Raw genomic sequence first — 13,654 nt, 5'->3', positions numbered from 1 at the left:
CCAGTCATATTGGGAACTGTTTTCAGGGAAGTACTTTTTAAAGAATCCCATCAGTGATGAAATATGCTCCTTAATATATGGAATCACTGAGGTGGCATCATAGTCAGTAGTGTCAACAAATTCATGCAGGTTCTCGAATGAATCAGTATTTCCTTCATCAAGTCGCCTGCCCCACATTGCAAGCGTTCGAGTGAAAGAGCTGACCTTGTCTGTGACCTGAGGGAGGTGTTTATCTTTCCCTTGAAGCTGTAGATTTAGTTCATTTAGCTTTCCAAATATGTCACTCAGGTAGGCCAGTTTTGCCAGGAAGTTCTCATCACTACATTTTTCTGCGATGTCATACTTGTGCTCCTGCTCCGAAAAAATTCTTATCTGCTCTCTGAGCTCAAAAACTCGGGACAAGACTTTTCCTCGTGACAGCCACCTTGCTTCACTGTGAAACAGCACAGCTTGATGTTCAGCTCCCATCTCCTCACAGATAGCAGAGAAGACTCTTGTTTTTAGTGGTCTGGTGATTGGGGTGTATCAGCGTGATTGGGGTGTAATGTCTTTAAGTGACGCCTTAATTTATTTGGCTTCATGCTGTCCACTGCCAACATTTTTAGACACAGTAAACATACCGGTCTTTCCTCGTCTCCCACCGTAGTCGAAGTGAAGCCAAGCGCTACATACGCTTCGTCATATTTCCTTGTCTTAGCTTTCGGGAGTCTCATTATCTCCGTCTCTCTCCGCCTTTCTTTTCATCCCTGTTGAATTTTTTTCCATGGTGTCTCTTAAGGGTTTGTTATCTGCTCTTCATATCTCCTGCTCTGTGCTGTGTGCTCTTGTTCCGTGCAAAAAAAACCTACTCCCTGCGGCAAAAAAAAAGCATGTTCCCCGGGGTCACATGCGCCCCCCACTGGCATCGCTCCGAGCCCCCCCAGGGGGGCGCGCCCCACTATTTGAGAAGGACTGCACTACACTAACACACCCAGTCTCTACACTAACTCACCCTCACCCAGCCTCTACACTAACTCACCCTCACCCAGCCTCTACACTAACTCACCCAGCCTCTACACTAACTCACCCTCACCCATCCTCTACACTAACTCACCCAGCCTTTACACTAACTCACCCAGTCTCTACACTAACTCACCCTCACCCAGCCTCTACACTAACTCACCCAGCCTCTACACTAATCACCCTCACCCAGCCTCTACACTAACTCACCCTCACCCAGCCTCTACACTAACTCACCCTCACCCATCCTCTACACTAACTCACCCAGCCTTTACACTAACTCACCCAGTCTCTACACTAACTCACCCTCACCCAGCCTCTACACTAACTCACCCAGCCTCTACACTAATCACCCCTCACCCAGCCTCTACACTAACTCACCCTCACCCAGCCTCTACACTAACTCACCCTCACCCAGCCTCTACACTAACTCACCCAGCCTCTACACTAACTCACCCAGCATCTACACTAACTTACCCTCACCAGCCTCTACACTAACTCACCCAGCCTCTACACTAACTCTCCCAGCCTCTACACTAACACACCCAGTCTCTACACTAACTCACCCTCACCCAGCCTCTACACTAACTCACCCTCACCCAGCCTCTACACTAACTCACCCTCACCCCGCCTCTACACTAACTCACCCTCACACAACCTCTGCTCCATAGAGACTCGGATGCGGCCTATGTTAGCGTAGTCGTCGGCGTATAGCACGTAGGTACTCGCCGGCTTGTTGGCAATGGACACAAGCTCCGAGGTGGTGATCTCGCTGCCCACGCCCACGGCGAACACGATGACGCCCTTGCGCCCGCGCCTCCACACTGGCATCCATCACATCGTCCTGGGACTTCGCATCTGTCTTAACCACCGCGATGCGGATCTTGACGGCACTGGCACGCTGCGAGGATGGGAACACGTGATCCACGGCAAACTTGATTGCTTGGCCCGTCTGGGTGTCCCCGCCTAGATAGCTGAATCCCTCGATGGCCTGGATGAGGTCCGGACCACCCCGGTGCTTCCCCAGGGATACCTCCAGGTAAGGGGTGTTGCTGCGCTGCACCACGGCCACCTGGTTCAACATGGTCTCATTACAATGTCAAAGAAGTTACATTTAACCATTGTAGTTACATGTCACCACTGTATTGAGTGATGACTGATAACGAAGTTAGCGTAATCAAAACGGATTTATTAGTTAGCCTGTTCTCAAAATGACTATGAAAATATCCCTACAACCGCTGCTGATATACTAGTTATACAGTATGTCACTTGCGGTGATATTTAAGTGATAATGTCCTCGAAGCCGGTGTTTGGAGGATATATTGGTACGGGTGTTGTTAGGCCCGAGACGAAGTCGAGGGTAGGCAAACCGTGCCAATATATCCTCCCAACACCGGCTTCAAGGGCATTATCACCTTTATACAACGGGTTACCAACATATTCAAATAATGATTGACATAATTTCATTAAAAACTTTATTTCGATTAATTTATTTATATTATTTCATCCTTCCACAAGATATAGTCCCGACACAAATCTAGGGTTGCTCCCCAAGCCGGCTGGTCGTTCGTTCTATCGGTTCGGTTGCTAGAGACGCAACCCAGTCATTCAGTCTTTTTGTTCTGTATCTATGGACGCGACCCAGTTGTTCGTTCTAAATGTTCCATTGCCATACTGGCTGGCAACGTTCTTATCCCTTGCTTGCTAGCTATCCAACTACGGCTAACTTACAGTCACGTCAAAAAGTGCAGCCAGAATAATAGCAAAGTAGATGCATTTGCATTTGTTTAAGCTGTTTTACATCCATAACAATGAGCTAATGACGCGCGATTTCGCCTGGCACAGCTAACACAATCACTTCAAACTGAAGCTGGAAAGATGCAAACTAGCTGCACTTCGTTTCATTATACCTTTTTTTCCATTGACATTTCTTTGTATATATCCATAAAAACGATGCCAGCTGATTCATGATTTCAACTGGCTGAGAAACGCTGCCTGCCTGTCTGTCTCGTCCCGACTCCTGACACGTTCATTACTATGGGACAGCTGTAGATCTAATTTGAATATTGAAACAATGTTGCAAATGACGGAGAGACAGACCGCAAGGTTTATACAAATCTCCGCTGTTGAAAACTAAATGTTAGTCTAAAAGAAATGTGAGATAATGTCTAGATGCTTTTTATAGTGGAGATCAAGTTTATACATTGCCTGGCTGGGCTAATGAGACAGTGGATTGCGCAGTCAGATGGAACAGAGTAAATAGGCATTTTAGCGTCATAGATTTAGCAGGTGGTAACTTATGGAATAGACACCGGCTGGAATGCGGTTTTAACCAATCAGCATTCAGAATTAGACCCACCCGTTGTATAAATCGGTTATACTGTATGTCTGACCTGGGAGTAGTGGGAACTGACGTCGAAGCCGCTGGTGATGTTGACGAGCCAGTTCTTGGCCTTTTGGAAGTCGCTGTGGCCCACGCACCAGGAGCGATCTGTGATGTAGACCAGGTCATTCACCGCCGTGCTGCAGCCTGGGGGGAGGGGGAGGTCACAGAGGGCACACACAGACACACACACACACACACACACACACACACACACAAAACAAGATATGATCATGGTACAATGTCAAACCCTTCCATATTTAGCTTCAAACATGTCATTACTAATTTGAAAGGCAAGGATAACCTGCATGCACAACATATTAGACATACCACATGTAGACATACAGTACATACCAGCTGGGATATCATCCTCCTGTATAATATATAACATGCCATTTAGCAGACGCTTTTATCCAAAGCGACTTACAGTCATGCGTGCATACATTTTTACGTATGGGTGGTCGCGGGGGTCGAACCCACTACCCTGGCGTTACAAGCGCCGTGCTCTACCAGCTGAGCTACAGAGGATGTCAGGAACAGCGGCGTCGTCAGTGACCTCTATGTCCACACCATTGTTCTTTAACAGGTGTCCCGGTTCAGTCTTCACAGTCTAAAATGAATACTTTCACAGTTACGAAATGCATCCGTGTTTAATAATTTACAGTAATGTAGTAAATCAACAGATTGGATTTCGGATCAGAGAATGTCGACGTAAAACGTCAAGAGCAAACAGCAGTGATACAGTATATGCAGTGATAAAGTATATGTAGTGATACAGTATATGCAGTGATAAAGTATATGGAGTGATACAGTATATGCAGTGATACAGTATATGGAGTGATATAGTATATGGAGTGATATAGTATATGGAGTGATATAGTATATGGAGTGATACAGTATATGCAGTGATAAAGTATATGTAGTGATACAGTATATGCAGTGATAAAGTATATGGAGTGATACAGTATATGCAGTGATACAGTATATGGTGGAGTGATATAGTATATGGAGTGATACAGTATATGGAGTGATACAGTATATGGAGTGATAAAGTATATGTAGTGATACAGTATATGCAGTGATAAAGTATATGTAGTGATACAGTATATGCAGTGATAAAGTATATGGAGTGATACAGTATATGCAGTGATACAGTATATGGTGGAGTGATATAGTATATGGAGTGATACAGTATATGGAGTGATACAGTATATGGAGTGATATAGTATATGGAGTGATACAGTATATGGAGTGATACAGTATATGGAGTGATATAGTATATGCAGTGATAAAGTATATGGAGTGATACAGTATATGGAGTGATACAGTATATGGAGTGATACAGTATATGGAGTGATATAGTATATGGAGTGATATAGTATATGGAGTGATATAGTATATGGAGTGATACAGTATATGGAGTGATACAGTATATGGATGATATAGTTACAGTATGGAGTGATACAGTATATGGAGTGATATAGTATATGGAGTGATATAGTATATGGAGTGATACAGTATATGGAGTGATACAGTATATGGAGTGATATAGTATATGGAGTGATACAGTATATGTAGTGATACAGTATATGGAGTGATACAGTATATGGAGTGATACAGTATATGGAGTGATACAGTATATGGAGTGATATAGTATATGGAGTGATATAGTATATGGAGTGATACAGTATATGGAGTGATACAGTATATGGAGTGATATAGTATATGGAGTGATACAGTATATGTAGTGATACAGTATATGGAGTGATACAGTATATGGAGTGATACAGTATATGGAGTGATACAGTATATGGAGTGATATAGTATATGGAGTGATACAGTATATGGAGTGATACAGTATATGGAGTGATACAGTATATCAATGAGTTGAAGTAAGCTCTAACTAAGACGCTGTTTTTGGATATCAACGCTGTCATTTCAGACCTGAATATGCTGCATTTTCCAACCGAAATCCTATGTAGAAACCTGCCATACGCTGTCAAAACACAAAAGAGCATTCTTAACCTACAGTGGCCAGTGAATTTAACTGTCACTAAAATGCCTAACACTATTGCTGTCTCTAACGGGCCTGTGGTACTCCCACACGGTCGTACGACTTTTCTACTGTCTGCTGTCTCTTTTTACAAGAGAGCATGTTTTATTTCTCAACTCCACTTGCTTTCATCTCTGTTATGTTGCATGCAACGTGTGGGACACATGCATCAGAGGAGCAAACAGGCAAAGTCTAAATCATGTACATAAAAAGGACATAAATTAAACAGCATGTCAGGAAATTGGACTTGTACGAGCCATGGGTTGAAAACCAAAACTCTCTCCCTTGTCAAAACCCAAAATCTCACTTTGTTTCTTCCCGGACCCTTCTGAAAATATTCTTGGTAAGGGAGAATTTTTTTCGTTATGCCATAAGATGTGCGGTCTGTTTTGTGGGGTCCTGTCATAAGACGAGGTCTGTGTTGTGGGGTCCTGCCATGAGACTTGTGGTCTGTTTTGTGGAGTCCTGCCATAAGACGTGGTCTGTTTTGTGGGGTCCTGTCATAAGACGTGTGGTCTGTTTTGTGGGGTCCTGTCATAAGACATGTGGTCTGTTATGTGGGGTCCAATCATAAGACGTGTGGTCTGTTTTGTGGGGTCCTGCCATAAGAAGTGTGGTCTGTTTTGTGGGGTCCTGCCATAAGACGTGGTCTGTTTTGTGGGGTCCTGTCATAAGACGTGTTGTCTGTTACGTGGGGTCCTGCCATGAGACGTGCATTATTTTTTGTGGGGTCCTGCTATAAGATCTGTGGTCTGTTTTGTGTGGTCCTTCTATAAGATGTATTGTCTGTTTTGTGGGGTCCTTCTATAAGACGTACAGTCTGTTTTGTGGGGTCCTTCTATAAGACTTACGGTCTGTTTTGTGGGATCCTTCTATAAGACTTACGGTCTGTTTTGTGGGGTCCTTCTATAAGACTTACGGTCTGTTTTGTGGGATCCTTCTATAAGACTTACGGTCTGTTTTGTGGGGTCCTTCTATAAGACTTACGGTCTGTTTTGTGGGATCCTTCTATAAGACTTACGGTCTGTTTTGTGGGTCCCTCTTTAAGACGTATTGTCTGTTTTGTGGGGTCCCTCTATAAGACCTGTGGTCTATTTTGTGGGGTCCTGTCATAAGACTTGTGGTCTGTTTTGTGGAGTCCTGCCATAAGACGTGTTCTGTTTTGTGGGGTCCTGCCATAAGACGTGGTCTGTTTTGTGGGGTCCTGTCATAAGACGTGTGGTCTGTTTTGTGGGGTCCTGTCATAAGACATGTGGTCTGTTATGTGGGGTCCAATCATAAGACGTGTGGTCTGTTTTGTGGGGTCCTGCCATAAGAAGTGTGGTCTGTTTTGTGGGGTCCTGCCATAAGACGTGGTCTGTTTTGTGGGGTCCTGTCATAAGACGTGTGGTCTGTTTGGTGCGGTCCTGCCATGAGACGTGTGGTCTGTTTTGTGGGGTCCTGCCATGAGACGTGCATTCTGTTTTGTGGGGTCCTGCTATAAGACCTGTGGTCTATTTTGTGGGGTTCTTCTATAAGACGTACGGTCTGTTTTGTGGGGTCCTTCTATAAGACTTACGGTCTGTTTTGTGGGGTCCCTCTATAAGACGTATTGTCTGTTTTGTGTGGTCCTTCTATAAGATGTATTGTCTGTTTTGTGGGGTCCTTCTATAAGACGTACGGTCTGTTTTGTGGGGTCCTTCTATAAGACTTACGGTCTGTTTTGTGGGATCCTTCTATAAGACTTACGGTCTGTTTTGTGGGGTCCTTCTATAAGACTTACGGTCTGTTTTGTGGGATCCTTCTATAAGACTTACGGTCTGTTTTGTGGGGTCCTTCTATAAGACTTACGGTCTGTTTTGTGGGATCCTTCTATAAGACGTACCATCTGTTTTGTGGTGTCCCTTTATAAGACGTGCGGTCTGTTTTGTGGGTTCCTGCCATAAGACGTGCGTTCTGTTTTGTGGGGTCCTGTCATAAGACGTGTGGTCTGGTTTGTGGGGTCCCTCTATAAGACGTGGTCTGTTTTGTGGGGTCCCTCTATAAGACGTATGGTCTGTTTTGTGTTGTACTTCTATAAGACGTACGGTCTGTTTTGTGGGGTCCCTCTATAAGACGTGCGGTCTGTTTTGTGGGGTCCCTCTATAAGACGTACGGTCTGTTTTGTGGGGTCCTTCTATAAGACGTGTGGTCTGTTTTGTGGGGTCCTTCTATAAGACGTACGGTCTGCCCCACCGACCACAGCCCTCGGCCAAAGTAAATAACAATATAGACAGAACGCTGGAGAACACAACACCCGCTCCTCCACTTTGACTGTCAATAAACATTCTCTTCTTTTAAGTCTGCTTCAAACTGGTTTTGAGCAATTTATTTCAGCAATGAGCCAAACTGCTTTACAGCCTTGAGAACAGGTGAATACAGGGCCATTTGTAGAGTTTTGGGGGCCCTAAGTGAGATTTTTTTGAAGGCCCCCCCACCTCGCGGGCAAAACATTTTAGTGGCCCCCCTCTTGTCGGGGTCAGAAATATTTGCAGTTTTAAAGGTAATTTCCTGCAGTTCTACACATTTTGCCATGACTTTTGCCATGTTTATATGATAACTGATTTAGAGTGACTAGCCAAATCAAAGGGGGACCCCTGGAAGTTAGGGTCCCTGGGCACGTGCCTTAGATAGGTGGCTAGGCTAATTTATCCAGCAATCTTTAAAATCTTAGCTGACATGGGATAATTGAGTGACTGCCAGTGACTAACAAGAGGAAAACTTCTAATGCACTACCAAATTTCGAAATTGCCCGTTGTGTATTCTACTATTCTAACTAACAAGACACTGACCGACTTTCCAAAAAAATATATAAAAAATAAAGATTTGGTTGGGGGCCCCCTAGCGGTCACTTATGTCACTTAATGCCTAGAAACGGCACAGAGTGAAAAATATGTTTGTTAACAAGTATGTTCTGAGTCACAGGGATATGCAGCTCTCAGGCTCTCAAGATGGTTGAGTTATTTAAGGTGAAGGATTGGACTGAGTTCAAGCATCAGGCACAGAGGTAAAGCCGAGTGGAGGAGAAACGGGACAAACGTGTCCAATGGCTGGGCTCCGTTCACTACTCCAGCGTGTCCAATGGCTGGGCTCCGTTCACTACTCCAGCGTGTCCAATGGCTGGGCTCCGTTCACTACTCCAGCGTGTCCAATGGCTGGCCTCCGTTCACTACCCAGCATGTCCAATGGCTGGACTCCATTCACTACTCCAGCGTGTCCAATGGCTGGGCTCCGTTCACTACTCAAGCATGTCCAATGGCTGGCCTCCGTTCACTACCCAGCATGTCCAATGGCTGGCCTCCGTTCACTACCCAGCATGTCCAATGGCTGGCCTCCGTTCACTACCCCAGCATGTCCAATGGCTGGCCTCCGTTCACTACCCAGCATGTCCAATGGCTGGGCTCCGTTCACTATTTCAGCTTGTCCAATGGCTGGCCTCCATTCACTACCCAGCATGTCAAATGCTGGCCACTATTCACTATTGCAGCGTGTCCAATGCTGGCCTCTATTCACTTCTCCAGCGCTCTTGTAAAATGGTAGTAGAGGGAGTAAAATATTACAGCCTGGCTTTAACTGCAGGTCCTAGGAGAGGGAAAGGGCACTCAGGACATTCCCAGGGACATTAACTCCCTCGTAAATCAGCCCTTTGCAGTGTTTTCCTTCATCTTACTACAGTGATGGTGCCACTAAACCTGCAAATCCTCCATCAGTGATAATCATAGCATCATAACTGTAAATCAGCCATTAAAATAAAACATATCAATGAATTGTGGCCTCTTTGAGTCATTTTGAGTAGCCATATCCACCTCCAAGAACACTTTCCAAATGTCCTGTCTTGACCCATCATCTTCTGACTGACATCCTAATCTATTACAAGGCTTTTCCCATTAGTCCCGTTTTGCAAGGACAATGAATAATGTTTGTTTATCCCCACTCACTGCTAATCAACCCTTACTTCACTGGCCCGGTGCACGTGACGTACGCTCTTAGAAAAAAAGGTGCTATCTAGAACAAAAAGGTTTATTCAGCTGTCCCTATAGGAAAACCCTTTGAATAACCCTTTTGGTGCCAGGTAGAACCCTTTTGGTGCCAGGTAGAACCCTTTTGGTGCCAGGTAGAACCCTTTTGGTGCCAGGTAGAACCCTTTTGGTGCCAGGTAGAACCCTTTTGGTGCCAGGTAGAACCATTTTGGTGCCAGGTAGAACCCTTTTGGTGCCAGGTAGAGCCCTTTTTGGTTCCAGGTAGAACCCTTTTGGTTCCACCTATTTCTTCACAACCACAAGCGTCTTTTTGCTTGTATTGCATGCTGTAATATGCTCCAAATAGCCCTTCAGTGCCAATGGTAGGAGCAGCTGATAGGTTTCTCCATTGAGTGTGAGGAAGCTGAGTAGTTAGCTGGCTAAATAGTGGGGAGCCAATGGAGGCTGGTGGGAGGAGCTATAGGTGGACGGGCTCATTGTAATGGCGGGAATGGAATTTATGGAACGGAGTTGAACATGTGGTTTCCATATGTTTGATGTGTTTGATACCGTTCCATTGATTCCATTCCAGCCATTACAGTGAGTCCTCCTATAGCTCCTCCCACCAGCCTCCACTGTTGGAAACCCTGTGATTTCTCTCCAGATGTGGTATTGTGTATTATAGTACTGTGTTATTGTTGTATTGTTGTATTGTAGTATTATAGTATTATAGTATTGTAGTATTGTGGTAATGTAGTATTGTAGTATTGTAGTATTGTAGTATTGTAGTATTGCAGTATCGCAGTATCGCAGTATCGCAGTATCGTAGTATCGTATTATTGTAGTATTGTAGTATTGTAGTATTGTGGTATTGTGGTATTGTGGTATTATGGTATTGTATTATTGTATTATTGTATTATTGTATTATTGTATTATTGTATTATTGTATTATTTTAGTATTGTAGTATTGTAGTATTGTGGTATTGTGGTATTGTGTTATTGTGGTATTGTAGTATTGTAGTATTGTAGTATTGTAGTATTATGGTATTGTAGTATTGTAGTATTGTAGTATTGTATAATGAGGCTCTTCAGCTGTTCGCCATCTGTGTTTTCCTATGCACCAAATCCACATGTTCCCTACCATGGCTTGTGGAAGTTCCTCATCACACATGGAAATGTACGACTTTGTCCATTGACTCTGAGGTTCCTTTTTTCTCTGAGCTCACACATCTTGTGCCAAAAGCCATCAGTAAAAGGAATCTACACAGGTCAATGAAACGTTCACATCTCTGTGTGCATCTGTTGTGAACCAAGATGCATTTTGTTCAGGCTCCATAACATTAGCGGAAAGATGGCCTCAAGATGGTCACAGTTATGCATGGGTCCATATTATGGTCTAAGAAATAATGTTGTGTTTGAGTGATGTTGTAACTGTATTATACTCAAACGATAGATAATATAATAATAATAATAATAATATTAAATAATAATAATAATAATAATAATAATAATAAATGCCATTTAGCAAACACTTTTATCCAAAGCGACTTACGGTCATGTGTGCATACATTTTAGGTACGGGTGGTCCCGGGAATCAAACAACTGGCGTTGCAAGCGCCTTGCTCTACTAACTGAACTACAGAGGACCATGCTCTACTAACTGAACTACAGAGGACCATGTTCTACTAACTGAACTACAGAGGACCATGTTCTACCAACTGAACTACAGAGGACCATGTTCTACTAACTGAACTACAGAGGAGCATGTTCTACTAACTGAACTACAGAGGACCATGTTCTACCAACTGAACTACAGAGGACGAGCTCTCCTTGTCTTTCCCATAATCTATACTGATGTGAAAGGACTGAACTGGTGACATCCCATTCCTTGTAGGCACCCTTTACTATCTAATGGAGAGGAAATGAGGAGAGGAAGCCACTTTAGACTATTGAGATACTCCCAGAGATGCTCACCATTTAACGAGAACTAACAAAAACATTTCTTATAAGTAACCTTCTTCGCGATGCATTTTAAGCTACATGTATAACACCTTGTTATGAGCTATGCATAAGCCACTCTCCTTGCTGTGTCCATCCAGGCAGGCTAAACAACATCGGCAGCTGTAGAGTCCCCAGGGCCTCTCCTAGTGAAACGGATCAGTTATCACACAGATCATTAACACATGCATTGGCATAGCGGCAAGCCTTGAACCTGAATTTCTTTTGAGAACTACGGAACATTTGGGAATCAAGTCAGCGCAACCATTTCCATTACAGTCAATCACGTCATATTACCACATAGACGTCTTTATTCATCTCACACATCTCAATCTGGATGGATAAACAACATGTAGGTAACTAAACTGCACTGGGGCACTGTGGTGAATAAGTAAATGCTAATTGAGTCTATCAAGGATAAAATTAGCTACATTAATGATGTGTGTGTATGGTGCAGAGATCTCTGGGAATTGACGCAGAAAAACCCACTGTCAGTTGAACGGGAGCTCTAGGGGAGCTGGCTTTGAGAGCTGGCTTGGAGAGCTGGCTTGGAGAGCTGGCTTGGAGAGCTGGCTTGGAGAGCTGACTTTGAGAGCTGACTTTGAGAGCTGACTTTGAGAGCTGGCTTTGAGAGCTGGCTTGGAGAGCTGGCTTGGGGAGCTGGCTTTGAGAGCTGACTTTGAGAGCTGGCTTTGAGAGCTGACTTTGAGAGCTGGCTTGGAGAGCTGGCTTTGAGAGCTGACTTTGAGAGCTGGCTTGGAGAGCTGGCTTTGAGAGCTGACTTTGAGAGCTGGCTTGGAGAGCTGGCTTTGAGAGCTGACTTTGAGAGCTGGCTTGGAGAGCTGGCTTTGAGAGCTGACTTTGAGAGCTGGCTTGGAGAGCTGGCTTGGAGAGCTGGCTTTTAGTCCTACTAAAATGATTGCAGATCGCTGCAATTCCTCTGGGACTTGGCACAGTACAATGGGATACATGATGGACCTACTTTAAAAACAGAGATATAAACAGTGAATGCAGTGTTTAATTCAAACCGATTTTCCCCATGACTTCATACATATTCTCCTGAGGCACTCTTCATTATTGTGGAGTGAATTCACTAGGAATGACAATAAACTTTATAAAATCAAGTAGATTAAACTTGTCAACTTTTGTGAACAAATCCGTCAGTCATCCATGTTCAGTTGGTCCCTGAAGCATATCACGCAGGGATATCTTGTATTTAGGGGTCCTGTTTGTCCATCTGTATCCACTTGACTACTTTGTAAAGTCATACTTAGTCCCTCCACCACCAGTAAGCGTGGCTTCTTCAGTTTACAGAGCAGCATTATTTAGATTTTGGGTCATTTCAGCTGCAAGACGCATTGGCTATGGTTGGAGGAAAGGCATAATATATTTTTTCTTACATATGTGTGATGTGTTTCTTAAACAAAACCACTGTTTTGATGCACAGCCACACAGGCATAATCAGGTGGCATTTGTAATTTTAGCATGTCTGCCCTTTTCTGCTCAGCGACAGATGAATTTGTTGCCACGCCAACAGCTGCAGCATCCACTATTCTGGGGGTAAAAGACATGCGTATTCAGAAAGGCTAGGACAACATAATACCAGTACCATGAGAGCCAAAGTACTGTGCATGATGACCAATACACCAATAAACCAAACGTATATGTACCTTAGCTTAGCTGTCTCTTAGCTGTCTCACGGTCATTGCCCAGACATGAGGTCAGGTCATCATTGTCACTGGGCAAGCATAGGTTTCCCACTCAACGCCACGAAGCACCTTGAGGCAAGCCATGATGCAACACTGTCAGTATTAGGCTACTGGATATCTTTACTCAAAGTCAAGAACAGGCTTTGGTTACATATAATTTCCAGCACCCGACAGGGGATCACGTACTTCACTGACTAATTGCTCCAGAACATAAAAAAAGTAAAGGGATACAATCATCAGCTACTCAGATAGCCTACTACCCCAGTACCGTTGCAATTCAACCTGACACCTGAGGTTTAGATTCTAACTTCCATCAATGTAATTGTCTGCATCTCTTCCAATCCCCCATATATTTTTTCTATCGCAAATATATATATATATATGTGCTCAATTGGATTCAGGTCTGGGGAACGGGCGGGCCAGTCCATAGCATCAATGCCTTCCTCTTGCAGGAACTGCTGACACACTCCAGCCACATGAGGTCTAGCATTGTCTTGCATTAGGAGGAACCCAGGGCCAACCGCACCAGCATATG

At 44.0% G+C, this 13,654-nt stretch overlaps 1 protein-coding gene across 1 annotated transcript; it reads right to left on the bottom strand.

Annotated features, from left to right (window-relative positions):
• Positions 1–1,603: 1,603 nt before the first annotated feature.
• On the bottom strand, positions 1,604–12,381 carry LOC121549446 (collagen alpha-1(XIV) chain-like). Its single transcript, XM_041861251.2, has 3 exons — positions 12,024–12,381; positions 3,393–3,529; positions 1,604–2,071 (listed from the first exon to the last, which is right to left on the bottom strand). The coding sequence occupies exons 1-3, from the start codon at positions 12,379–12,381 to the stop codon at positions 1,691–1,693; spliced, it is 876 nt and encodes a 291-aa protein (XP_041717185.2). The 3' UTR covers positions 1,604–1,690.
• Positions 12,382–13,654: the final 1,273 nt, after the last annotated feature.

The sequence above is a fragment of the Coregonus clupeaformis genome, chromosome 34 (genome assembly GCF_020615455.1).
Source record: "Coregonus clupeaformis isolate EN_2021a chromosome 34, ASM2061545v1, whole genome shotgun sequence".
Taxonomy (NCBI): Eukaryota; Metazoa; Chordata; class Actinopteri; order Salmoniformes; family Salmonidae; genus Coregonus; species Coregonus clupeaformis.
Note: the sequence above shows the minus strand (reverse complement) of the source record. Positions and strands in the feature narration are given on the sequence as shown.